Source organism: Stigmatopora nigra, chromosome 1, assembly GCF_051989575.1.
Source record: "Stigmatopora nigra isolate UIUO_SnigA chromosome 1, RoL_Snig_1.1, whole genome shotgun sequence".
In the NCBI taxonomy this organism is placed as follows: Eukaryota; Metazoa; Chordata; class Actinopteri; order Syngnathiformes; family Syngnathidae; genus Stigmatopora; species Stigmatopora nigra.
Window position 1 is genome coordinate 12,810,290 of NC_135508.1, and position 25,448 is coordinate 12,835,737.

The following is a 25,448-nucleotide window of genomic DNA, read 5'->3' on the forward strand; positions in this document are numbered from 1 at the left end:
TAACTGATTTAGTCGCGCAACTGGATGAAGCTCAAACATTTTTAAATTACTGAACCTTTGCCATGAAAATTCGCCTACACTTTTGTCAGACTGAATGACCCTGATGTCATTTTATCTGTGAATAAAGAGAACAGCAAGCAAAGGCATGGATTGTTTGCCTAGCTAGTGAGGCAAATCAAAAGGAAGGTAATGCAATATACCTCTGCAGAGGATGACTTTCAGGATGTCCAGTTCAAAATAGCAGCATCTATTGGGGTGAATAATCAGTCTTTCTGGTAAAGTATTGGATCTTTTCCACCATCTAAGTATTTCCTTGCACTTTTAAGATGTCATTATGGCCAAGTGAAGGCTGTGTCTTTCATGCTGATCTATGTTTAAGCACACATTGTTGTGCTTTGTGCACTTTATGTTCTGTGGGGCTCCTGTGTGTAACTTATTTGTTCCACCCGAGCACCTTAAGTTCCTGCCATTTCTTTACATCTGTCTCGAATCCGCGAACATCCCCAAAACTTGCTTCGTAAGCTGATTGGATACTACAAATTGTCCCTAGATATGATGTGAAAACCAATTTACGTTGTTGGCTGGCATAGGCTCCAGCACCCCGACCAAACGTGAGAATAAGCGGTATGGCAAATGGTTGAATATACGTAACATTCGAGTGTCGTTTTGAAGTCCCACAAAGCGTTTCTTTAGAAAAAATGTGAAATACAAAAACACTTGTAAACAATCACCATAAACATCCATTCTAATGCCCATTATATGTTGAGCTTCCAAATGCGGGAAGTTTGAGTGATTTGTGAGTCAGTCATTTCCAGACGCAACCAACAACAGATCAAATGCTCACCTTTCAGTACACGGCTGCTTGAAAACAGCATGCATGCGCCTGATGAATTCAATTCTTCTCTTAAGGCCACTGCTATCAACTGTCAGGATTGCACATCAGAAAAGGTCAAAGCACGCTGTCCTAAGTATTTGTGTGCACCTTTCATTGGTCATTCTCTCAGCATGGCTCCCTGGGAGAAAAGGTACGGGAGAGACATGCTTATTTTTTCCATTACGAAATGATACAAAACTCCATCAGTACAACTGCGTTTGATAGAGAAATGAATGGCTGAACATGTATGGTCTTAAATATACATAATCATGTTTTTAACAATGGATTGAGACAAAACTAATGTTTTTAGTGCTATTTACTCGGACTGTGGTACAGCCCACAGGTGGCACAAAACTTTTCAAGACAACATACCAAACTTAGAAGCTCAAAAGTCATGATAGTCACTTAGTTTCAATGTCTTGTGATTTGCGATGTGAGCATTTTAAAAAGAACCTTGTCAATAAAATGGTCAGTGTTTATTAAAATGGTTAAAATTAATATGACATACAGTGACTAGATTAAACATAACATCAATGTGTTTCAGGGTAGACGACAAAGCTCTTATATAAGGCAAGAAATTGCACTTTTGATTCAGAATGGCTTACAGACGTTAACAGGAACCCACATTTTATCTATTGAACAGCAATTATACGAGTTACAGAGACAAAGCAAGGTTGCACGGTATACCATCTTTGTGAAATTTACAACGTTTATATTTTGTAGATTTGACTATGCCACAGTGGCGGTAAAAGGGAGGAAGGCAGGAAATTATGAAATTTATTTGAATTCTTACGAGCTCACTTGATTTCCTCTAGTTTTTTTTAGTGTATATACTACTTTGAGATTCAATTGAAATATTTCAATACTAATTCCAAATTTGGCAAACATACACTTTTGGTGTAAATGGAATTAGGAGGCTTGAATTTTCAATGTGTTAACGTCATTACCAAATATTTTCATTTTCAAATATTAGTTTTTCATGTGTTCCCCCCTCTTATGAAAAAAAACCAACAACCTACATACCAAATGTAACAGATACATTCAGATGTAAAGAAACTTTTTGGTATGGTTGATTTATTTTATTTTACATGTAACTGTTCAAACATGTTTATCACAGACATTTTCAAATGTAGCAATCATAGTTTTGACTCCCACAGGATTCTGTTTTTAATTTTTTTAGCCATTTAAAAAAGAAAAGGTTACCAAAATGTCTGCAGAACTCACATCATTAAACTGATTGCTCTGATAATGCGTTGACTTACAGTAACTTCTTTCTTGCATAATTCATGTTTCCTTTTAAGTTTCAGACAAATTGGAGTGTTACCATCGGAAGCGCTTTACTCATCTAACCAAAACAAAAAGACAAAATTTGATAAATGAATAATTTTCTTCGATTATTTTGTAACTAAGTTCTCTTTGAATGGTATCTAAAAGCCATCCATTCTTCTTTTATAGGACATACTCGCAAGGGTTGCGGGGTGCATGAGCTGGATCTCAGCTAAGTAAAGAAAAGCAACTTGGAATGGTTGCCAGCCAATAGCACAGAACAAGAAGACAAATGTCCTAACAAACTCGTGCCAAGTCAATTTGGAGTGATGAAATAAACTAGCATGTTTTCGGAATTTGGTAGGAAACTGAATTGCCAAGCTAAAAACCCATTAATGTTCAGGGAGAACACGTAAACTCCATACAGGAATGCTGGAGTCTGTGATTAACCCTTAATTTCAAAATTAGCAGCCATCGTGTTAACCACTAAAATATACCGTTAGCAATTATTTCCAACCCTCGCTATGTTGTCGCCATGTGTTATGATAGTAACATTAAACAGAATTTGTTTTAATCCTGATTTTCACGTTGCAAAAGCTTTCTTCAGCAATAACCTCAGTTCCTTCATTTAGTCTTGAATGCAACTCTCACTCGGTTACAAGACAAATGAATACATTGTGACGACGCATATTAAAAATAATAGCAGCTCTGTGGTTGCAAATCCTCGATCACTGAACATAGTGGACATAGTGTGAAACACTTCTATTCTTCCCGGTCAGAGATGTCAGCATCGCACGAAAGGAATCAGAACCGTTTATTTTACAACTGTCCACAATGAGGATCCACATTTAGGATCATCTGACTGAAATGGACTCATCATCCAATCATAAAATGGCAAAATATGTGGTCCGTTGTGGTCCTATGGGTTCAGTAGGCCGTCTCTTTGATGATGTTGGTGGAGATGGTATGGTTGCTGGAGATGCTGAGCGAGTGGCGGGTCACCGGGCCTGGGCGCCTCCTGGGGGAGTGACGGCAGGGCACGCAAAAGTAACGCAGTGTAGAGCAGAAGATCTGACGGAAAGGTGCCGACACCAAGTTGTAGAGTACAGGATTTATGGCCGAGCTGACGTAGAAGAGGACGTTGGTCAGCATGTAGAAGTAGTGGTAGAAGTCATACAGGTTACTGGGAATGAACGTAAGAGTCCATGTTAAACAATGGGATCCCCCCCGACAGGCTGTCGTATAGGTTCCACTTTACATGGGAATCAATATGATTCAACTTCACTTGATTATTCTTCTCGACACTCAATTAGGAAACTTGTTTTGTTCAATGTATTCCCTGCAGATACATTTGGATTTAGCCTTTTAACAGCAGCTCAGCACTTTGATGCATTCTAAGTTCTTATCAATTTCTGTTTAAGTGCTTGTTTTGCCTTCTTCAATTCATCCCTGAATAGCTGAAAGACAACTTTGCCTTCGCAGTTTCGATATTCATACATCAACTTGTCGTTTTTAGGGTTGTGGGTGAGCATCTGCCTATCCCAGATGACTGGTGTACACACACCCACACACACGTTTGTGTGTGTTTGTGTGTGTGTACATAATTAATCAATCACTGGGTTCTGTACGTATGAGTGAGGGGACACAATTCGACCGTTAGCATTGCAAGTACTTGGAAGGAATATGAATTATCCTATGTGAAACTGGGAAATAGACACTTGAAAATGCATATATATAATTATTCCAATATTGATGTCTAATCATTTTGTCAATCATATAGAATTACTCATGTGAGTTACTCATATGTAATATTGCAAAGGCAAGATTTTGAAAAATGGAGCATAATAGACTTTGTCATTTTCATACTTTAGCAGTCAGCTGACATGACCTTGTATTCGGTGTGTATGTGAGCAAGTTTAATGCAGAGCCTCTGAAATTTAGCTTCCAGCTTTTAGAATTCAGGAACACAATCCAATCATTCATCCAAGCATTTAATTTATAGCGACTATTCAAGCTGATTTAAGAGTCAAGACGCAGGACTTCTTGCCGGTCAATCACAATAGGCTATTAATGCAATCAAAATCTTTTTACTCTCCTATTTCTCTTTTTAAAAGTGAGAAGCGTAACCCACACATTGCCTGAGGGAAATATGTGGCAAAGAATTTAGAAGAAGGTTCTTTTCAAAATGAAATGATGTATCTTACTCAACGTGTTTGCAAAGAGAAATGTATAAATCCGAGTCAGTGAGAAATGTTTCCCAAATACTGTGGTCTTTATTATTATTTATCATTTTTTTCATTTCCTGAACACCTTATCCCGACACGTTGAATTGGTTGCCAGCCAATCGCAGCCGAGCCCAGCAAACACAGTCCAAATCTAGAATTTCATCCATTTTACGTCTATCGGATATTTTAGACAATGTTTTGTTGCACCCGTGTATATTTTTTTTCCTCTTTTAAATCAGAATGTGCTTTATAGATAAATAAAAATCAAAGCTATCTGACAAAACTCCCCTGCTTAAATTCTATGCTTAATCTCTAAGAATAAAAACATCAACCAATTTAAATCTAACAGATGTCTGTAAAGTACTAATCTTTCATCGTGGGAGCAGAAACTTGCCGAGAGGAAGGAATGAAATAGTGGCAACAAAATCAACAAGATGGATCCTCTCATTGGCAGATTCTCTTAAATGATGACCTTTAAAAGGGCACCTAAGGCCAGTGCATCATTGTCTGTACGCAAAATGGTCGTGTTAATGCACGCAGGGAAGGTACCCGGACATTTCGTCGAACAGACGTTTGGTCGACGGACACTTGGTCCCCGGACATTTCGTCGAACGGATGTTTGGTCGACGGACAGTTCTCTCTCTCTCTTATGATTATAATTTTGAAAGTGAGAGATTACCTGGTTGATTGCTTTCAACAGTAAACTCTCTCTCATGATTATAATTTTGAGAGCGAGCGAACCCGGCGACCAAACGGCCATTCGACGAAACGTCCGGTCACGCGCAGGGAATACTAACAGAAAAGGAGAAGCTGAAAAAGAAAGAGGCATTACTCACTCGGACCATTCAGAGACATAGCAGAACATGAGGCGTCGGGCGTGGTAAGGCAGCCAGCATACCACAAAGGCAATGACCACAGCTCCTAAATTGAACACATAAGAAACGGCAGAACAGCTTCTCAATATTCCACTGTTGATTAAACTCCAAAACAGGAATTCAGGAATTTTTATATGCACTGTCTACATTAACATTTTGTCACGTAAAAGGAAACTTATCCCACGGGAAATTCAAACCAGCAGCTGCTCAGCAACTTCATTTTCTGTATCAAATGATGTTCTTATACGGCAATACTGTGTACAAGCATATCAACATATCAAAGCAGACCAGGGACATTATCATAATGAATATTTATTTAAAATCCCAAAACGGGTTTGATGAATTATTTTCAATCACATTAGAATATGACTGTCCAGCAGATACTAAAAGCTAAATGTTCCCAAGGTATCTAATTATATTCATTAAAATTGGATAGTAAGGGCTTTTATGTAGATTCCCAACATTACACAATGCAATCAGTCAATTATTTCTGGTGTGCTCCAGCACCTCCCGCAACCCTAATGAGGATAAAGCGGTTCAGAAAATGAGATGAGATGTCTTTAGTAGAGTGACTCTATAAATATAAATGAGACTAATGCCACTGTGTTCAGTAAACATGCCTGAAACAGAAAATCAATAACACACAATGAAGGGAGGGGTGTATAGCGTGGGTGAAATAAGCTTAAACAAGAATGACGTGTTTGGCATTGAATAAAAAAAGATTTTTGAATCACTGAATGGCACAAAAGATTGTGACACCTATAGGAAGAAAAATCTCTGTCTTGCTTTCCATGATGGGCATCATTGAAAGCCCAACATTTAAATAAATTATGCAGAAGTTTGTAATGTTTCTCAAGTGTGTCACATCTCCCTCCAAGGTAGTTGTGCATCATCAAGTCAGGGAAAGGTGGAGGATCTCGTTTGTCTGCAGCCCCTAACAGAATTGCTATTCCATGCTCAGCCTCACTCGATTTTCACCTCCGGTTAGTCATTACATTCACTGGTGAAGACTATCCTTAGCTTCTAACACAAAGCATGAATACACACAAGGACTTACGAAGAACAAGGACTCCATGGCGAAGTGACTGAGCCCGATTGGGCTCCACTGAGACGTTGAGCATTGTGGGATTGCCGGCAATGATGCAGATGCGATTGTCTTGCTCCGCCTCGTGGAACATTCGCAACAGCTGATTGGCGATGACTCCGTTCAATGCCGAGATGGCCACCATGGGCCCCACGAAAGACAAGAAAGCGTTCACCTGTTTGGAAAGAAATGGACAAGGTTGAATCGGAACCCCTTTAATTGAACGTAACATAGATGGCTATTGATAAAGTATTTAGATTGTCATCAGGTTGTGCACTTTTTGCAAATCCGAACATGAAATCCTACCGAATGTACTTACAAATAAGCTGCACCCTTAAAATTGCCTTAAAATGATTGAATTTTACAATTTCCCATGTATTAGCCGCCTCCTTATTCACAATTTTCACCTCCGTAATCATGGTTTTAATAGGTAGTAAAATGTGTTGCTTTGAAGGCCAAATCTTAAGAAAAATCATCACACGTGGAATCAATGAATCAAAAGCACATTATTAGGTTCAGTAAGGAATTAATTCATCAAGTAATGGTTGTTTTCTTACTGCAAAACTGAAATTAAACAACAAATAGTAAATGTTACTTTTCTGACATGTACAGCAGAAAGTAAACTGCGTGGCAAGTTTTGTGCGCATATAAGCCTTTGATTCAGTCATCATTTTTTCAGTTACAAATACGGCTTATATGCGAGACAATACAGTATTTTCCACCATCAATTAACTAAGATGACCACTTAATGTCAACGTCAGATATATTTTCACTGGATATGCGTGGTTAGTATAGTTGTAGAAAAAAAGTAATAATAATAACGTAAAGCAATTATTTGAGAATGTGTCTTCATTGTGAATGCTGCGAGCAAAAAGCAAATCTCTCATTTGTTTTTTGTCAACACAAAATGACAGCACCAATGAACACACTGCACTCCAAAAAAATACCCGCATGAACATGTCGCTGCAATTTTTAATCATTGATCTAGGAGATTCAATTAGATCATGAAGGTGTTATGATTGTAACAAAAGTCAATAAAACCTCTCCAATGGCCTTCAATTACAAAAAGAAGAAAAGGCAGACAGGGGATGAAGACAATGTAAGAGGAAAGGGAGGAATTTGTATGAGCGGGTTGGCGGACAACCCGCCCAAAATGAATATGTTTCGTAAATTGCCTCATTGAGGCGATGTTTGAGATAAACTGAGGTTGGTCTTTCTAAAGAATCAGAACATGTGACAACTGAGGACGGAAACCGTGCAGGTTGCAGGGAATCGTGACTGAAAAATGTTAATGGCTTTAATGAAGCCAGGCAGGCTGCCTTGGAAAGGTTCTCCTACTCTAAGATGGTAAAGATTGATTGAAGCTGAAAGGGGGAGAGCCGTGAGTAAAGCAGGAAGACAAATGTTGGCATCACAATGAGAAGGAAGCTCAGGCTGGAATGGGATATTTACAGTCAAAAGGAGTCACCGGTAGGGGGTTGAAATTAATGAATGGCGTGTTGTTACATGAGTTACAGTGCTTGAGTGGTTTCGACGAACGCGGTCAAATATTGGCGTTTAGACAAATAATCTCAAATCAAAATGAAGTCAAGGTCGGGTAGCACTTTCTCACTCCTCCCACTTTCACAGGCTGGAACATGTTGATTAAATGCGGAGGCCCGATTTGTTTAATTGGCCGTCTCTGAAGATTTACGACTGACTGCCGATGGCGCTTCTATCATCTTACCAACTAAGATAAGAACGTGCCACTAATCCAAATGAGGAAAAATACCATGTATATGGGTGAAGTACATTTACATATTAGTGTTCCATTACATATTTAATATATTGAAAATATCAACAAAATGATTCTTCAATGCTACAAGTCCTGTGTGTACTAGTGTGTGAAAAATGTTCACTATAGGTAAGCCGGTTTATATTTCTCTATATATCATTTTATATTGTCATTATGCAATTTTTTTAATCGTATATATTTGTCTATTTGATTAATTCAAAATTGATGGGCCATACTCACAGCTCTGAGGAGATTAAGTGGTATGGAATTTGGATTATAATATTTTAAATGAATACTGTGGCCGTGCAATGATTTATATTGATATGAATTTCCAATTAAATTTATCATGCAAGGTTTTTGTTGATGACTGGCTCCTCTTGCCAAGTGTGTTGGAGGCACTTTTAGCATTTAGTTCCGTTAATAGCGAGCAACAATATTCCCTCTAAGATGCGCACTACTCTCGTCTTCTCTGTGCAGCAGCAATCATATTGCACGCAGTAAATAAAATCCAAGCGTTTTATTATTTTTTTATACCTCTTTCCCCATGATGGCACCGTTTATGTGGCAGCTAGTGGAAGTAGCTCTGTCCACTCCTATGTTTTTTGTGTTTCTCACCAAATACTATACGTTTTTGTTTTTAATGACTTTTTAACAACAGCTGCAGCTGGACAAAATCTCTTTCTAGAACAGAACACAAAAGTTCTACAACTACCCTTGTATCCAACCGATAAACTTAACTCTAAGTGCATTTTGACTTACTTTTTCTGTGTATTCAAAGTTGGAAGCAATGTCATTAACAGATTAACCGATTTATTTCCACTCAAGAAAAATGCACAAAAAAATGATAACATAATTAATTTGGCGACCTGGTGGAAGCGTGGTTAGCGCGTCGGTCTCACAGTTCGGAAATCGAGGGTTCAATCGCCGGTGGGTTTTGACCATTCTCTGCGGAGTTTGCATGTTCTCCCAGGATTGATTGGCTTTTCTGGGTACTCCATGTTTCCCCCCACTACCCAAACAATGCATAGTATGCTGGTTGAACACTTTAAATTGCCCCTAGGTATGAGTGTGAGCGTGATTGTTCGTCTGTCCATTCAGGGTGTAACTCGCCTATTGCCCACAGTTTGCTGGGATATGCTCCGACACCCTCTGCGGGTTAATAAGTCGAGTAGACATTTGCTGAGACGTGAAGGCCAGGAAAAGTCACATTTCGACTGCTACCCTTGAAATGTGAACTCCTTTAGTTAAAGTGATGAAGTGAATCATCTGCTGACGTACCTTCATCGCCCTTCACGAGGACATCGTGTGCAAAAGCGACATGACTGGAAAAGAATGTTTCTCCTTGAGCTCCTTATTTAGTGAAGAAATTAACAATGGACTCCCACAGTTTATCTCTTTAATTGTCTAACTTCCTGACTTGGGGTGTTTGTGTGCTATTAACAACCAGTAGAAGGCCTATTTATCTTTTCCTGCGGCAGCCCACTCTCATAAATGCTATGACCGGGTTCGTTTTATCTAAATAAACATCGATCTCATTTTCAGCAGGAAGCAATGCAAATATTTGCACTATTTGACTTATACAAAGGCTCCTTATAAAGGGAGTTTTATCCTTACTGTGTAAATGTGGTCTGGCTTATGTTGGTCTGCCACATCATTGTAAGTAAGTTATAAGTAAAAATATAAATATGCATGGTTCAACGGTGAATAAAAGATAGGAAAAAGAGGAAGATCCAACTGGTTAATGCGAGGCTCTCAAATTCAATAGGTTGATGTATTTAAAGCCTCATGGTATTTGCACATTCTGACCTTTATAGGTAATTGCATTGAATTGATCAATTAGTAAACACTGTTATAAATCAGGAGCCCTTTTCCAGAATGAAGGTACTCAATGGAAATGATGATGATAAGGGTTCTTTCATTTTCACTGTAAATTATTCACCGCTTTATGAATAGCTTCAGTGCAACACTCGGTAATTATAGTGAACCATATTTTCCACGGTTGTCTTTTTACACCTTTGCATTGGAAAAACGAAGAGGTGTGCAACTTCTCACTTAGTCATTAACAACAAAACATGTTTTTTTACCACGCTAAAGCGATGTGACTCACCTGGGAGCAGGCGTTCAACCTCTTCTTACAAGGGCACGAGCATATTTGTGAACATTTTTATAAAGAAAGAGAAAAATTCTAGATACAATCTTCTGAATCACATATTCTCACAAGGGTCGCAGGGGGTGCTAGAGCCTACACCAGCTAACTGTGGCCACAAGACAGGACCAGTCCTAGGGCACAATATAATAATAATAAAAATAAAATAAAATAAAATAAACACCCACAACAGTGCCATTGACATATGACATTACTATACTGTTTAAACGATATTGTTAATTCTTGGTACCCCCTAAAAATTCTTACCTTACCATTATCATTGTGCATTTTTCAGCTGATACGATTATATTCAGGTTGATTATATTCCCCAAAAGGCTTCTGCTCCCCCAAATTCAAATCACAGTTCTCATTTTAAAGGAGTAAATTTCCCTGGGATGTGATGTGTACTGTGATGATTACATGCTCCTTGAAAGTCTTATAGGGTCATAATTATTGTGCCCAAGCCATGCATTTCATATGTCCGTCCACCTTAAGATTAATGTCGGGTGACAAGCAGGTCCGCACTAAGGTGTGACTTATAGTCAGAAAAATGTGGACTTTTAGGGTTTATTTTCCCCCTCACAGAATATGTCAACCATAGTTTTAATATGCACTCGCTAATAAGATCGAGGCCAAAGTTGCATAGTATACATAAAACAACAACAACAAAAAACCTATAACAAAGCCATTGGCACAACAATGTATAGAGAAGGCTTATTAGCATAAGAAAAACAGGCTCATTTCGGGTAGATGAGAAACAGACTGCAAAATAATCCATGCTTGGAGTATTTTCTCAAAGTATAAACTGCCCCCCCTTCTTTAAAAATACTGTAGATTAAGTATAAATTCCCCCAGTCACGATTATCACACAAATAGATGGTGAGTAGTTCAAAGACAAAAGATATAAAAGCAAAGAAAATGACAATATTAGACATAATATGAGGTATGCATGGTAATCTGTTAATTTTTTTATGGATTTTAAGTAAATAATCTTGAGTTACAATGGCAATTAAATGGACATGATCTTATTACAAGGCAGTGTGGGATCCACATGGTAATGAAACAATTCCTTTAGGGTACAACTAAATTAATTTGAGGGGATTTATCTGTTTTGCTTGTGCTCCAATATGGTCTAGTCGGGTTCCTGTGCAATACAACCTCACATGGGGCGACCGGACATTGTGCAGTCACGAATAAAGTTCCACCACAACCCTCTAAACTTCCAAAAAAGAATAGATGAACTTTTATCAGAAGTCATTCACATAGCTCATTTTTTTTCTTTCTAGGAACTCAACAAGCACAAATTGAACAGCAGTGGTCCGATCAATGGAGGAAATGAAGGAATTGAATTTAGGAACACTTTTTTTTATTTTAATAAAAGCTGTAAGATCAGATCACATGCAGCAGATGGAAAGAATGATTAGAATATTTTTCTCTTCTTGTGAGCTTGCATGTGGCACATTCGTCACCTCTTACAGTGTTACCATGGGTCACCGACGTGAGCTGAGAGCAAACCAATACTGAATGGAACTTGGCAAATTGCACGCTTGACCTGATTGGAAGAGCCTGCAACAAAGCAGAGAGAGGGTCGCTCATATGCTCTCCTGAGTCTTAAAAGGGGATCATCGCTTAATGCTAAAACATAAAATGTAAGTCTTGGGAAATTTCCAACAACGTGATATGTATCTAAAACTGGGAACCCTATAACTCCAGAGAAGTAAAAAAAACCCAAAGTTTACATGGTCCTTTCCGATGGTCACCACTGCAAAATGCAATACAGTTGTACCTCGACATTCAGGCACCCCCAACATACGAACAATTCGAGATAAGAGTAAAGTTTCGAGCAAATAATTAGCAAAAAGTCTCGGAACGAATTAAGCTCGTATCTCGAGGTACCACTGTAATACACTTTTTAATATTTTACTGTTTTTGCTATTTGTGTATGTTTCATTGTTTCTATGATGCTTCCTTGCTTTTTGACATATTTTTTTCTTTTTTTTTTCAACTCAACTGCTGCCTTATTGATTTTATTCAACTTCCCCAAGGGACTAAAGATGTAATTTAGCCTTTGGCTATAATTAATGATTACATGTTTACATTTATATGTTCATTAGTGTGTTGTTCCTCTCTTAAATTAATTAACTCAAATACTAGGAAACTTTTAGAGTGTTACATAGGGCCATAAAGAGAGCCACTGTCCTTAAAAGGATTAAACACACACAAAACAGATCGGTCATGGATTTTTTGGGGTTTGGGTCAACACTTGACTTGTAAATGTACAAGAATTAATAAAAACAACACATGGTCTAGTGAGCAATCCAAGCAACATCTTATCAGGTTTTGCAATTGAAATGCATACTTTGTGAAGTCAAGTGTAGACACAGCAAGGGTCCACTCTGCGAAAGCCTTACAAACTCGCACGAAGGTGGACAGGCCGCTACGGTAAAAGCACAAAGCAGTTTTGGAAAAACTGCATTCTATAAATGTCAATTTCCATTTAGCCCTTTCCTATAGGGTTTATCTTGTTGAAAAGCAGGAGGAGCCAGAGCATATCCCAGCAAGTGTCAGGTAAAGGTGCACCACGCTCTTGACTGTTGACTAGTCAATCACAAATCTAATACATAATGGAGACAGACAAGCACTCACACACAGTCACGCTGTCCCTGAGTGGGAAGTGAACACACGCCACCTTCTCCCAAGTCAGGCAAGTAAACCTCTTCGCTATTATTGACAAAAAAGTGCATAGAGTTTTGCCGTGCAATGAAAATAACCTTGTCAGGTCAACAGCCTTGGGTGCGATTCCATTCTCCACATCAGTTCAATTCTTTATATCTCATAGCCATTAACAAAAGAAAAAAAACACAACCATACAAAAAGATTCAATCTCAAGCAGTAATTCGATTTTTGCTGTTGCACTCGATCGCCTCTAGTTCCGTTTCACTTCAACTGGGAAGTCATTTCCCATGTGGCATCAGACATTGTTTTTATTCACTATACACTATAGATATATTTCCAAAAAGTGCCCCGTCTATTTACGTAATGTAGAATTTTAATTTCTGCTAGTTAGAAAGTTCAGGAAAAAAAAATCTAACTAACTAATACTGTACTTTGACTATTTATGTAATGCATAAATTTGATTTCTGCTAGTTAGAAAGTTCATGAAAAAAAATCTAACTAACTAATACTGTACTTTAACTATTCACGTAATGCATACGTTTTCTTTTCTGGTAGTTAGAAAGTTAATGAAAAAAAATCTAACTAACTAATGCTATATTTAAGGGGTATATGGTTATTTTACATTTTATAAGTAGATATTTTTGTTCAAACATTGACACAATGACACATGAAAGAATCAGTCATAATTGCAAATTCTATTGAACACTTGTGATTTTACTAAGCATATGGCTACTGAAATGATGGTAGTGTGATACCAGAAGGTACATGAACTAAGATGATGCTCGTATAAAGACTCCCTTGTTGAGATCATTTTTACAACTTGCACCTGCTCAAACTGCAACGAGCATCCGCTATTTCCTGGCTGACACGAACATTGCTGTGATGAAGCAACAACAAATGAAAATGGAAAAAGTGCATCACAGTCCGGATGTTTTGTTTTTGGGGTTGGGAGGAACATGAAAACTTTCATTTTGCTTGTATTGGAGATAATTCTTTTACCAAATAAATTCTGAACCTTTCCACTTCACCTTTTGACATGACAGTTTGCATCCCAAAAGAAAAAATGATTTATAGCATTATAGAAACAAATGTTAATGGCCTGTGGAAGGGACATTCCAATTATTTATGTTGTGTACTGCCACTTAATTTTTCAATCTTCCCACCCACAAATCTTGTGATTTGTGGGTGGGAAGATTGACAAATCCTGGTTGAAGTATTTGTGCAACTTACACCATCTTACAGAGCAACTTCACCCACTCGCTTGGGAAATTGTTATTGCAGCAAATTTGATCATGACCAGCTTCCAACTATGGTTCAATTCCCAACTAAAATATACCCATACTGGAATGAAAGCCAATATGTTTACTACTACTACTCCTATAGAGTGGTGGATATAGCATCTGTTCTCATTTTTCAGATTTGAATCAGTCTTGCGTGGTAAAGAAAGCTTCCCTTTGAAAACAGATTATTTTCTATAGTAAATGGCCTTCATAAAACGCATTGGAGGATAAAAGTTGGATGGCGAGTTCACACAGAAATGGCTAGTAAAAACCTTGTGGCTTTTCGAAGAGTATTTAACCGGGAAATTAACGGGTCATCACCCATCTGTCCCTTATTCATTATTCAAACAGTTTAATGGCTAACATTTTTTAATTGATTTTTTGAGAGTTATGAAAACAACAAGCCACAAGTGAAGAAGAAAATCCTCAGAAAAGGGCACAAATGAAACCTAAATGATCTGTTTATGTAAATAATGTCTAAAAAAAACAAGTACCGTATTTTCACGACTATAAGGCGCACCGCACCGCATTATAAGACGCACCCTCAATGAATGACATTTTTCCATATATAAGGCGCACTGCTCTGTATTATAAGGCGCACTGTATTATAAGGCGTACTGTCTATTTTGGAGAAAATGTAAGACTTTTAAGTGCGCCTTATAGTCGTGAAAATACGGTAATTGCTTTTGACTTCCAGGTATGAAGCACTCACTACACAGTCACCTCTAGAGCCAGCCATTGTTGATGTTTTGGATTTTTTGTAGAAAACCTTGCAGTGGGGGATGAGCTGTATGATGGAAGATGTTGTAAACTAAGATGGCATCTGCATATTTAACAGTATTATTTCAGTTCAGGCGTTTGTGTTTTTTTAATATCTGACAGTGGTGGTTTTTCCTTTTTGGTTTTCTGTTTTTTTCCATATATAAGGCACACTAGATTATAAGGCACACTGTCTATTTTGGAGAAAATTTAAGACTTTTAAGTGTGCCTTATAGTCGTGAAAATACGGTAGAAGAAAATCATACATTGTGTCACCATCTTAAATAAAATTTCCATCCACTACACATCTCAGCATACTTAATCAAAATAATATTTGGTTAATACAGCATTCTTCCAAATATAGGCGGTCAGTGTCATGCCCACAGTAAACAACAGTCCAACCAGATGAAGATGAAAAACCCCCCAAAAAAATACGGGAGTAAGAAGACATAGTAGCAAGGAAGAGCACCTAAAAAACCATTTGGCAGCAATCCTGCAAGTTAATGTCCCCTTTCTGGCTCACTTGCCTCATTCCAAGGCTCCAGCTGGGCGACAAAGCATCTGCAGGATAAGTCACCTCATCATTATTTCCTCGCTTATCACGAATCACTTTCTCTACTGAGTCACTGCTCAAAGTTTGTATTGAAAACAATATCATGGAAATTGGAGTTATCATTTCTATAAAACATCATGTATCACGAACGCCGGGGGGTCCCCCATGTACATTTTTGTTGTTGTTTTGTGAAAAAGAGAGCTCTGCACTGTGATATGTAAGCCAGAAAGGGGTAAATACTCTCCACACAATTCAGTTTAACTTGTTTCTTGTAAGCATAGTTTACATAGTGGGTAGAATATGCAGTATTTTGTTGTTAATTCCACTTTACGTAATTTTCTGAAATTGTCGCTTTAGCCAATGAAATCATGTCAAGTTTCGAGATACGAGTTAATAGAATTCTTTTTTTAAATCATTATTTTTTTCAATGCTTCTTTCATTTCTTAATGAATCGAATAATTTTGATGGCCAAAAGTTTAAATGAGTCGTCGATGATCCAAATTTAGACAATTTTGTGGGTTGGTAGAAAAAGTAGCTTTCCGTTTAGGTTGAGAATTTCAAAATAGTTTCTTTGCACTTTGTGAGTTCTCCTATCAGGTTCAAAGGAAAAGCAGCCAAGAAATGAGGATGACGGTAATGCAAAATGGTTTAACTTTGGAAAAAGTCAACAACAACAACAAACGACTAAGAAACGAGGAACAATGCTTGACCAAAAACACAGAAACAGACCAGTGACCTCATCATGAACGCAACAAGAAAATTACCAAGCACAGGAAGGAGCTTAAATACATAAACATTGGCTAATGAGTCGATGGCGAATAGGTGGGTGACGCCAATCAAAGCCGATTAGTAGATACACAAGAAACAAGCCATAATAGGTGATAACAAAGGCTAGAAACTGAATAAAGCAACATGACGTGGAAAAATACCCAACATTAACCATAGATTCATTTTTTTGGTACTGTTTATCTTCCCAAGGGTTGTGTGGGGGGGGGGGGGGTGCTTAACCCTATCCCAGCTAACTACAGGGTACAGGTGGTGGACACTCGTTGGAGCACAATCACGGCCAAGCAAATCAAAGGATTTCCAAAATAAACTTGAACTGGTAAATATGCCAGTTCATAGATACAAGAAAAAAAATTCACTTGAGTACGGTTAGTTTTTGGCACTTGGGCAAAGGATGCGTATTGAATGCATGTTTAACTGTAATAAATACATAAATAATGAATATAAGATTGAACTGTTCAATTTTCCAGCCAAGAGATACTAGACAAAAAAAATCAACTCAGTACATTTATTTTTGCAAAATGCATGCTTTTTGAAGGCAGGGGATTCCCAGTTTAAGGGCAACAGATAAATAAATCATGAAAATAAGCCTGAACTGTTCAATTTGCCAGCTAAGAGATACAAGGGGAAAAAGCTCAATGAAGTATAATTATTTTTGCTACTGAGGCAAAGGGTGCTTTTTGAATGCAGTTTAGCTGCAATAAACAATGACAATAAGATGGAACCGTTAAATTTGACACCCAAGAGATTCTAGAAGGGAAAAGCTCAATTTATTACAGGTATTTTTGCCACTTTGGCAAAGGCTGCTGCTTTTTGAATGCAGTTCATCTGCAATAAATAATCAAAATAAGCTTGTACTGTTAATTTTGCCAGTTAAAAGATAATATGGGGAAAAAAGCTCATTTAAATACAGTTATTTTTGCCACTTTGGCAAAGGCTGCTTTTTGAATGCAGTTTATCTGCAATAAATATTCAAAATAAGAGTGTACTGTTCATTTTGCCAATTAAAAGATCTTATGGGGGGAAAAAGCTCATTTAAATGCAGTTATTTTGCCACTTTGGCTAAGGGTGCTTTTTGAATGCAGTTTATCGAATTGATTTGAATTGAATGCTTTTATTGCCATTATCCAAGTATACTGAGATTTAAAGCCACACCACGAAGTTTACAATAAGAAGAACCAGCCAATAGACAAATAAATATTAAATAAAAATACTAAAGCAATAAATCAGTAAGTAGACAACATACATATCTAGGGAAGTGCACAAATAACACCAAGAAACAAACAAATGAAGAGAGAGATGATGCAGTAAATTACGAAAATAAGCTCGAAGTGAGCAATGACTTGTCACCGGCCAAAGCAATTAAAAAATCATAATAATAATAAAAAGAGAGAAAGAGAAGATGTTTGAGTTTTAAGTTATGTCACTCACCTGTTGGAAGGTGTTTGTGTTTGCAGGTGTGTCACTCACCTGTAGCACCGTCTTGACGGTGACCGGGGCCACGGTGGCGGTGCAGATGTTCTCGCCCCTCCGCGTCTCCTGGCCCATGACGAAGAGCATCGGCGTGGCCAGGGCGAAGGAAGCCAACCACATACCGCTGATCAGCTTCTTGGTGCGGCTCCGTGACATGATGCTCTTGGCCTTGAACGGGTGACAGATGGCCAAGTAGCGTTCCACGCTCAGCGAGGCGATGTTGAAGGCGGTGGCATACGAGCAGCTGTCCCGAAGGAAGTAGTAACCTCGGCACACTGCGTCCCCGAACACCCACGGGTGGTGGAACCAGATGAAGTTGTACAGCTCGATGGGCATGGACAGCACCAGAATCAGCAGATCGGACACGGCCAGGCTGGCCAGGTGGTAGTGGACTGTGCTCTGCAGGTTCTGCAGACTCTTCTTGCTCAGGAGGGTGCAAAGGGTGATGGAGTTGCCCAGGGAACCCACGGTGAACAGGAGCAAGTAAATGACGGTCACCATCACTTTGGAGTACACGTCCGTGTTGACTTCCAAGTCTTCCTCCCCGGCGTCCGGCTCCAGCTCGCCGCTGCTGTTGGAGAAGAACGAGAGGTTGCCCGAGAGGATTTGCGCCAAGGCGCCGTGGGGGTGCGCGTCCAGCCCGGGATGCGTCAGGTTCAATTCCATTACGTCGCTACGATGGCCGGAGAACGTGGAAAGACGCAAGCCGCCGATGTGAGGACGGCCAGGAAAAAGATGATTTTATATTTTGGCCATCGGGAGGGAGGCGTGCACCTTGCACTTGCCTCGGTTTGTGACGCAAAATGTCAAGTCCCCAATTCAGGACCAATACATTCACTTCGAGTACGCCCCCCTACAACAATGCCTTCAAATGTGTCGTCATATAGTATCTTAAAATCTGCACTTTTGCGAATGGGGAAAAAAAATAACATCATGCCATAGTTGCTTTCCGATCTGTTCTTTTTTAACTACATAACATTAACTTGGGAAAGTGAGTCAGTCTTTCTTCTTTTACAATGGTTTTATGTCTTTCATTTCTAGACCGCTTATCCTCACAAGGACTGCAGGGGGTGCTGGAGCCTATCCCAATCGCTGAATCGCTGGCCAGCCAATCGCAGGGCACGAGGAGACAGACAATCAATCATATCCAAGGGCAGTGTTCAACCAGCCTGCACTGCATGATTGTGGAATGTGGGAGGAAAACGAAGCACCCGAAGAAAACCCACGCAAGCCCGAGGAAAACATGTAAACTCCACAGTGAGGACCCACAGTGCCAATGACTGTGTTACATTGCTAAAAGAACCCGTTCCTCTCATTTTTAGGGGGGTGCTGGAGCCTATCTCAGCTAGTAATTATTTTTGGTCCAACTTTTCATAGTGCATAGCTTTTGGTTCCAATATATGTACAAATAACTATTTTGTGAAGAAGATCAACAAAGAAAACCAGCTGTGTGTCAAAACGTTCCATTGCTCATGCATTAGATTGATTGCTTAGTGTGTGTGTATGTGTATGTGTGAGAGAAACACCATATGGACCTCATCAGCTCATTTGTGATGGGCTAGAGGGTTGACAATGTAAAATATTAGCGATACATTGTATAAAAAACACCATTCTCCATAAAATATGAATGGAAAATCTTACCATTGTAGTCCTTTCCCACATCTTTTTTAGCATTGACTATCTTCTGGTGTTGCCAGCCAGTGACTTTGCAGAATTACAATATAGACATTCACCATTTCAAAGTGATTCTCTGACTCCATGGCAGAAAAACCATGCAAAAACCAAAAGGGAAGAAGTTTGAAATACAATAGAAAATGTACTATATGCTGAAAGACAAAAAAAGAAGTAACTGACACTTTTAGACATAACATTCAAACTTTAGCACTCCCCTATAGAGTTGTTTAGAACCCTAGCAAGTGTCTAAACCGGAATTGTATAGCAGATCTCCTAAAGATCCTTCTCTTACATGTTTTTCATCTTGATGCAGACCTTCTGCATCATTTGATTCAGATGAGTTTGTTGAGGAGGAATACATTGAAAAACAGCCTTCTCAATGCTTCCTTTTTTTACCCCTAGATAAGGTTTTGGGTTATTCCGTTGCACTTTTGGGGTTCAAATGAGGGAATGCTGTCATTTTCGTCAATTGTGAGACTTTGAAAGGATTTGAGACCTGCTGTGATTGAAAGCTAGATAGCTAAACGTGACTTGACTCAAATGAGTTTCCCGTTGTGCAACTGTTGCAGAAATCATAGTAGAATTTGACCAATTTGGCAAGCAAGAGACAAGGCAGAGTTGTAGGGGAAACACAAAAAAGTTTGACTCGGAAAATACAAAAGCAAAATACAAATACTGGGAAACACTAGCAGTCAAACAATACCTAAAGAAGAAGTACCCCCAGCAATGGAGTAGGATGACAACAACACCGCCAATGACAACGAAACGACACCTGAACCAGGAAGAGAGGAGAACTTAAATACATAGACAGGTTTGACGAGACAAAGAGGAACACCTGGGAAGACAACAAGCAACAGAAGCTGATGGATGGAGAAGACAGACAACAGGTGACATCAGCAGTTTATCACAAAAGACAAGACACAATGAAAAAAAAAATCCCTGGAAACAAAACAAATCGATCGTGACAATCCGGACAGGCAGTTTATTGCAATTCATTCCGAAAAAAAAGTCTATCCTAGGGGTTTGATCTGACATTAGAAGCCAGATTTATCACAGACGTGTTCCCTGTGGCTCACTAGTATTTTGGCATTGGTGATGTTGAAACTGTCATTGCATCATCCATTCCATTCAGATGCATTTTCAGAGACAATTATCTAGTTTTATGCATTAGAGGGGGACTATTGTTTTGGTACATAACTTTCTACCTGTGATCGCTTTATAGTTTTGGAAAACAGATTCCAAATCTGTGAAGTGAATTTTTACAGTTTTCTTTACACTGCAGAAAACATTAGTTTTAGAAACTTTGAAATTATGCACCTACATAAAATGTTTACATTCTGAGTGAACCAAATCTGCACCCAACACGGGCGGCCCGGCGGATTAGTGGTTAGCATGTCGGCATCACAGTTCTGGGGTCCTGCGTTCGGAATCCAGGTCAATCCACCTGTTTGTATGTTCTTTCCAGGCCAGCACAGCTTATTTACGGGTACTCCGGTGTCCTCCGACATTCCAAAAAAAAAAAGCATGGTAGGCTGGTTGGACTCTCTAAATTGCCCCTAGATATGAGTGTGAGCATGAATGGTTGTCTGTCTCTTCGTGCCCTGCGATTGGCTGGCCACCTCGTGCCTAAAGTCAGCTGGGATAGGCTTCAGCACCCCCCTCGACCCCAGTAAAGCGGTTCAGAAAATGAGTGACTGAATGAACACCCAGCATCAAATCTACTCCCAGCACCAGTTCCAGGCAAGCATGTACTGGACCATTCATTAGGATCACATCAGACCCAGGAGTCATTAAAAGCATTTTTTCCACCTGCATCACTACCTAAGTCGCAAGCTGCACTGGTTGAACGCAGACGTTGATTGATGCCCCACCCCCCTCCGTTTTTTACCCGGCAGATAGTAAGGATTGGAAGCTCTCTTTTCCCTCCTGTTGCTTCAATTCAAGCCATCAGGCTCTCAGGAACTGTGCATCATGGTGCTTTTTCCTCAACTTTTCTTCAGACAATCCCAGTCCCAAATGTTGATCCTTGAGGTTAGGCAGCTCCACTGCATAATTCCCCCTGCATTGTATGAAGATGGCTGCCACTAGTTGCCTCTGGGACCGCACGGGGAAGAAGGGCACGGAGCAATCTGTTACCCGTCCATAGAGACAAACCTTTCTTTGTGTGTGTTAATGAGCATTTTGTTTCAGTGCTTATATTTGTCAGCCTTTGCCTTGACGTGAAGAGAGAGAGTTATAGTCTTTACAAGTGTGTGCGGAGGCTCATGTTTAATTGAGAGCAGGCATATAATTACACATGCGTCATGGGTGCTTTATGTTCATGTTTCTGCTATAATGGGGTGCGTGATCAAATTTATCAAAATGCTGATTGAAGTTAATTGATGCTTCTTAGTCGTAGATATTTGGTTTTTCGGGGGACAAACTCAAATTGCTGGCAGGTTTGAGATCAAAGACTGATTAGAAGAATTTTAGCTCTTAGCAATTCTGAATAGATAGAGCAGGGCAGTTCAACAAACATTAAAACAGCAATTAAGCTAAATTTTCTATTTCATTTGTTGTTCTTTTCTATATGTTGTCAAATCGCCATTTTCACTTCAACAAATTGTAATAAATTATGTTTTTGTGTGGGGGTGCAGAAGGTAGATGAGCAAGAGGGGAGTAAAAGTGAACACGTTTAATTTTTTTTTTATAGGATAGGCTCCAGCACTCCCTGAAACCCTTGTGAGGATAAGCAGTTAGGAAAATGAATGAATTACCTGTCTCAGTCTTTCCGTATTAGTGTACTTCCTACAACTGCATAACAATTCCATTTGTCACCAGTAAAAAATGTTCCCCCAATAAATATAGCCATTTTTACTTCGGTATAGTTATTTTTCTAGGAAATATGGGACCACTTGTCTTCACAAATCAAGATGAAAAGATTTTTTTTTTTTTTTAAACACAACAACAACAAAAATAATCGATCCAAGCAGTCAGAGCATGCCGCCTTGAGGCTGGCTTTAATTGACCTTTCGGCCATTCATTATATCTTGTTACCTTTGACCCACCCCCATTTGTTTCTCTGCGTACCCCACAACAAACCCTCCCTGTTTCTCTTGTGTGTTTTAGCTCTACGTTTCATTCAAATGCTCCACCATTAGCTTTCTTGACTGTCATTGTTCCAAACAATGATATTTAAATGTTTACATTTCGGCTCTCTCTCCAGATTGGTTTCTCTGTATACAATTTGTTCTTAACCTTCCCCCATGTCAGTAATTTCAACCCCCCGGTTCAGTTGTGACTGGTACTCCTCCACAGCGACAGGTTAAACTTATACATTTCAAGCAGCAACCTCATTTAGAGTCAAGACTGAGTGCACTCAATGCTACCCACAAATCCAATCCTTCAAATCTTTGTTCCCAAATGGTTATGGCCACCTGCTTTTTTATTTCCTGAGATCGAGGCCTTGATGGTTTGATTACATTTTTATAATGCATGTGTACCATGAGCACTTGTCATGATAAAATTACACCATCTTAAAGAGATGGAGAGTGAGAGAGAGAGAAAGAGAGAGACTAACCCACCTGAATACAAGTTTTGGACCATTTTATAGTTGAAGAAAGCAAGCCTGAGGTGGTTTTGTTGGTTGTTGCCGAGGGCGGAACTCAAATGCGAAGACGATGGCTGGTGACCTTCATTGAATGGAATACATAAGAGAAGTAGAGAGCCAGGTGAAAAAAACAAATAGTCCAGGTGGGAAGAGGGTCAAGGCTGAGGGTTAAGGTTGTATTGTAATGAGGAGAATCATAGCCAGGAAACTTTTCTGAGTTTTTGAAAAAGGATGATTGTCAGATATGGCAAGGTTGAGAAATTTCAGAGGGAAGAAGGCAGAATTTGGGCTTTATGGCAGTTCGCGTGAGTCTTGAAAATGTTGGCTGAAATTTACATAGTCAAGTAGTGACGTTATGCAGCAAAAATAAGTAAGTAAACAAGTCCTAGTCCAGCAGGTCTTAGTCCAGCAAGCAAGAACCAGACTTGTATTTCTACCTGAAAAGGTTTAGTCTAAAATTGCCCATTGAAATGCCACAGCTCCTCACGTCCCAGTTGTCAGTAATGGTAATGACTTTTCAATAACAAATTGATTATACTTTCAATTAAATGACGACCAACTCATTTCAATTGATAGGATTCAGTGTAACATGCCGTTGAACATGATAATTACGGGATATTCATTCTTTGCACTTGCCTGTCGAATGATTTAATGGGCAGGGTCAACTTTCCTGTGAAATGAATTGAAAGTGGATTATTAAATGCATAATTATATGAACTCACCAGGCAAGACACGCATTTGCCTGAGCGACGCATTGTTATGTTTCTCGAGTCAGTTCTATTTTCCTCTTCCATTTCTGTCCGTCAACTTGGACGGTGTCAAAGTGTGAAAGGAAAAAAATAATACAAACAACTTGGAATTCAGACCCAACTCTGACAACTTTTAAACATTGACACAATTACTCATATCAGGGGGTCCCGTACTCCATACTACTGAGCCCACCAAGGAGTACAACCGAATTCCCTTTCCAAGTGAGCAAAACACACTTGTTTGGGAGCCCTTTTCATCTCACTCTTTTGGATGAAAATTCTTATTACCGTATTTTCACGACTATATGGCGCTCTTAAAAGTCTTAAATTTTCTCCAAAATAGACGGTGCGCCTTATAATACAGTGCGCCTTATATATGGAGAAAAAAAACAGAAAACCAAAAACGAAAAACCACCACTGTCGGACATTAAAAAAAACACAAACGCCTGAACTGAAACAATACTGTTAAATATGCAGATGCCATCTTAGTTTACAAAATCTTCCATCACATAGCTCCTCCCCCACTGCAAGATTGTATACAAAAAAATCCAAAACATCAACAATGGCTGGCTCTAGAGGTGAATGTGTAGTGAGTGCTTCATACCTGGAAGTCAATAGCAATTACCGTATTTTCACCACTATAAGGCGCACTTAAAAATCTTAAATTTTCGCCAAAAAAGACAGTGCGCCTTATATATGGAAAAAATGTCATTCATTGAGGGTGCGCCTTATAATGCACTGTGCCTTATAGTCGTGAAAATACGGTAGTTTTAATCATTATTCATTACAAAATGTATTATTCTTCATCTAGTTTTCGTTGATGCACGCACAGAAGTTTTTGTTGATTTTACTTGACCAGTACTAAAAATGTCACCTGTAAATGTTTAAAGATTTTAGTCTAAAAAAAAAAAATACTAAATTGCCTGGAACAAATAAACATGGCTGTAAAAAAACTGCTTAATGAGACCAAATTGTATTGCCCACATTCACCTGACACCACAGACTGGGATGGCTAAAAGCCTACAATTACTTGTGATGCTGAGGGGTTTCATTGCTTGTTTGTATAGACATGGCACACATTTTCCAATCACTGCTCCTTATGGGATGAAGGGCTGCAGCCAATTAAAAAAAAAAGCATTTTAAAAGCAGTTATGTCTGGATCCTTGGAAATAATAATTACTGGATGATCAAAATACTGCAACTCAAAGCTCCAGTGCCATTCAGTATTCACCATTAAAATCACAAATATGTATGTATACATTCTTAAATATGTTAGATATTCTAATGTGTATATGGTAAATTACTGTTATCAGTGCTGCCTCCACGAAATCCGTCTAATTTTAGTACTATTAAACACATTTCACCACTAGTGTTTTGTTACTTTGTTAATAGATGGCAAATTAGAACAAATACAAATGTTTTTCCAATTCAATATCCTGTTTAGGGTGTTTTTTTTCAGAGGGTTGGAACAAATCAATTTGATTTTAGTTCATTTCTATATATATATATATATATATATATATATATATATATATATATATATATATATATATATATATATATATATATATATATATATATATATATATATATATATATATATATATATATATATATATATATATATATATATATATATATATATATATATATATATATATATAT

At 38.6% G+C, this 25,448-nt stretch overlaps 1 protein-coding gene across 2 annotated transcripts; it reads right to left on the bottom strand.

Moving 5' to 3' along the window:
• Nucleotides 1–1,343: 1,343 nt before the first annotated feature.
• ntsr1 (neurotensin receptor 1 (high affinity)) lies at nt 1,344–18,581 on the bottom strand. Of its 2 annotated transcripts, none has more exons than XM_077719752.1 (4): nt 17,769–18,581; nt 6,298–6,499; nt 5,202–5,286; nt 1,344–3,263 (listed from the first exon to the last, which is right to left on the bottom strand). In XM_077719752.1, exons 1-4 carry the CDS (start codon nt 18,435–18,437, stop codon nt 3,068–3,070), a joined length of 1,152 nt encoding a protein of 383 aa, XP_077575878.1. In that variant the 5' UTR covers nt 18,438–18,581; the 3' UTR covers nt 1,344–3,067. The 2 variants fall into 2 exon arrangements, with proteins under 2 accessions (XP_077575878.1, XP_077575869.1); XM_077719743.1 differs by having other exon boundaries at nt 1,344–3,323.
• Between the last annotated feature and the right edge of the window lie 6,867 nt (nt 18,582–25,448).

Excerpts from the sequence above, each read along its gene's own strand:
- ntsr1 (XM_077719743.1), bottom strand. The coding sequence starts at position 18,437 with ATGGAATTGAACCTGACGCATCCCGGGCTGGACGCGCACCCCCACGGC. Across the intron at positions 6,500-17,768 it reads CCGTCAAGACGGTGCTACAG|GTGAACGCTTTCTTGTCTTT; the intron begins GTGAGTGACACA and ends CTTTCCAAACAG. Across the intron at positions 3,324-5,201 it reads TATGTCTCTGAATGGTCCGA|TAACCTGTATGACTTCTACC; the intron begins GTGAGTAATGCC and ends GTTCATTCCCAG.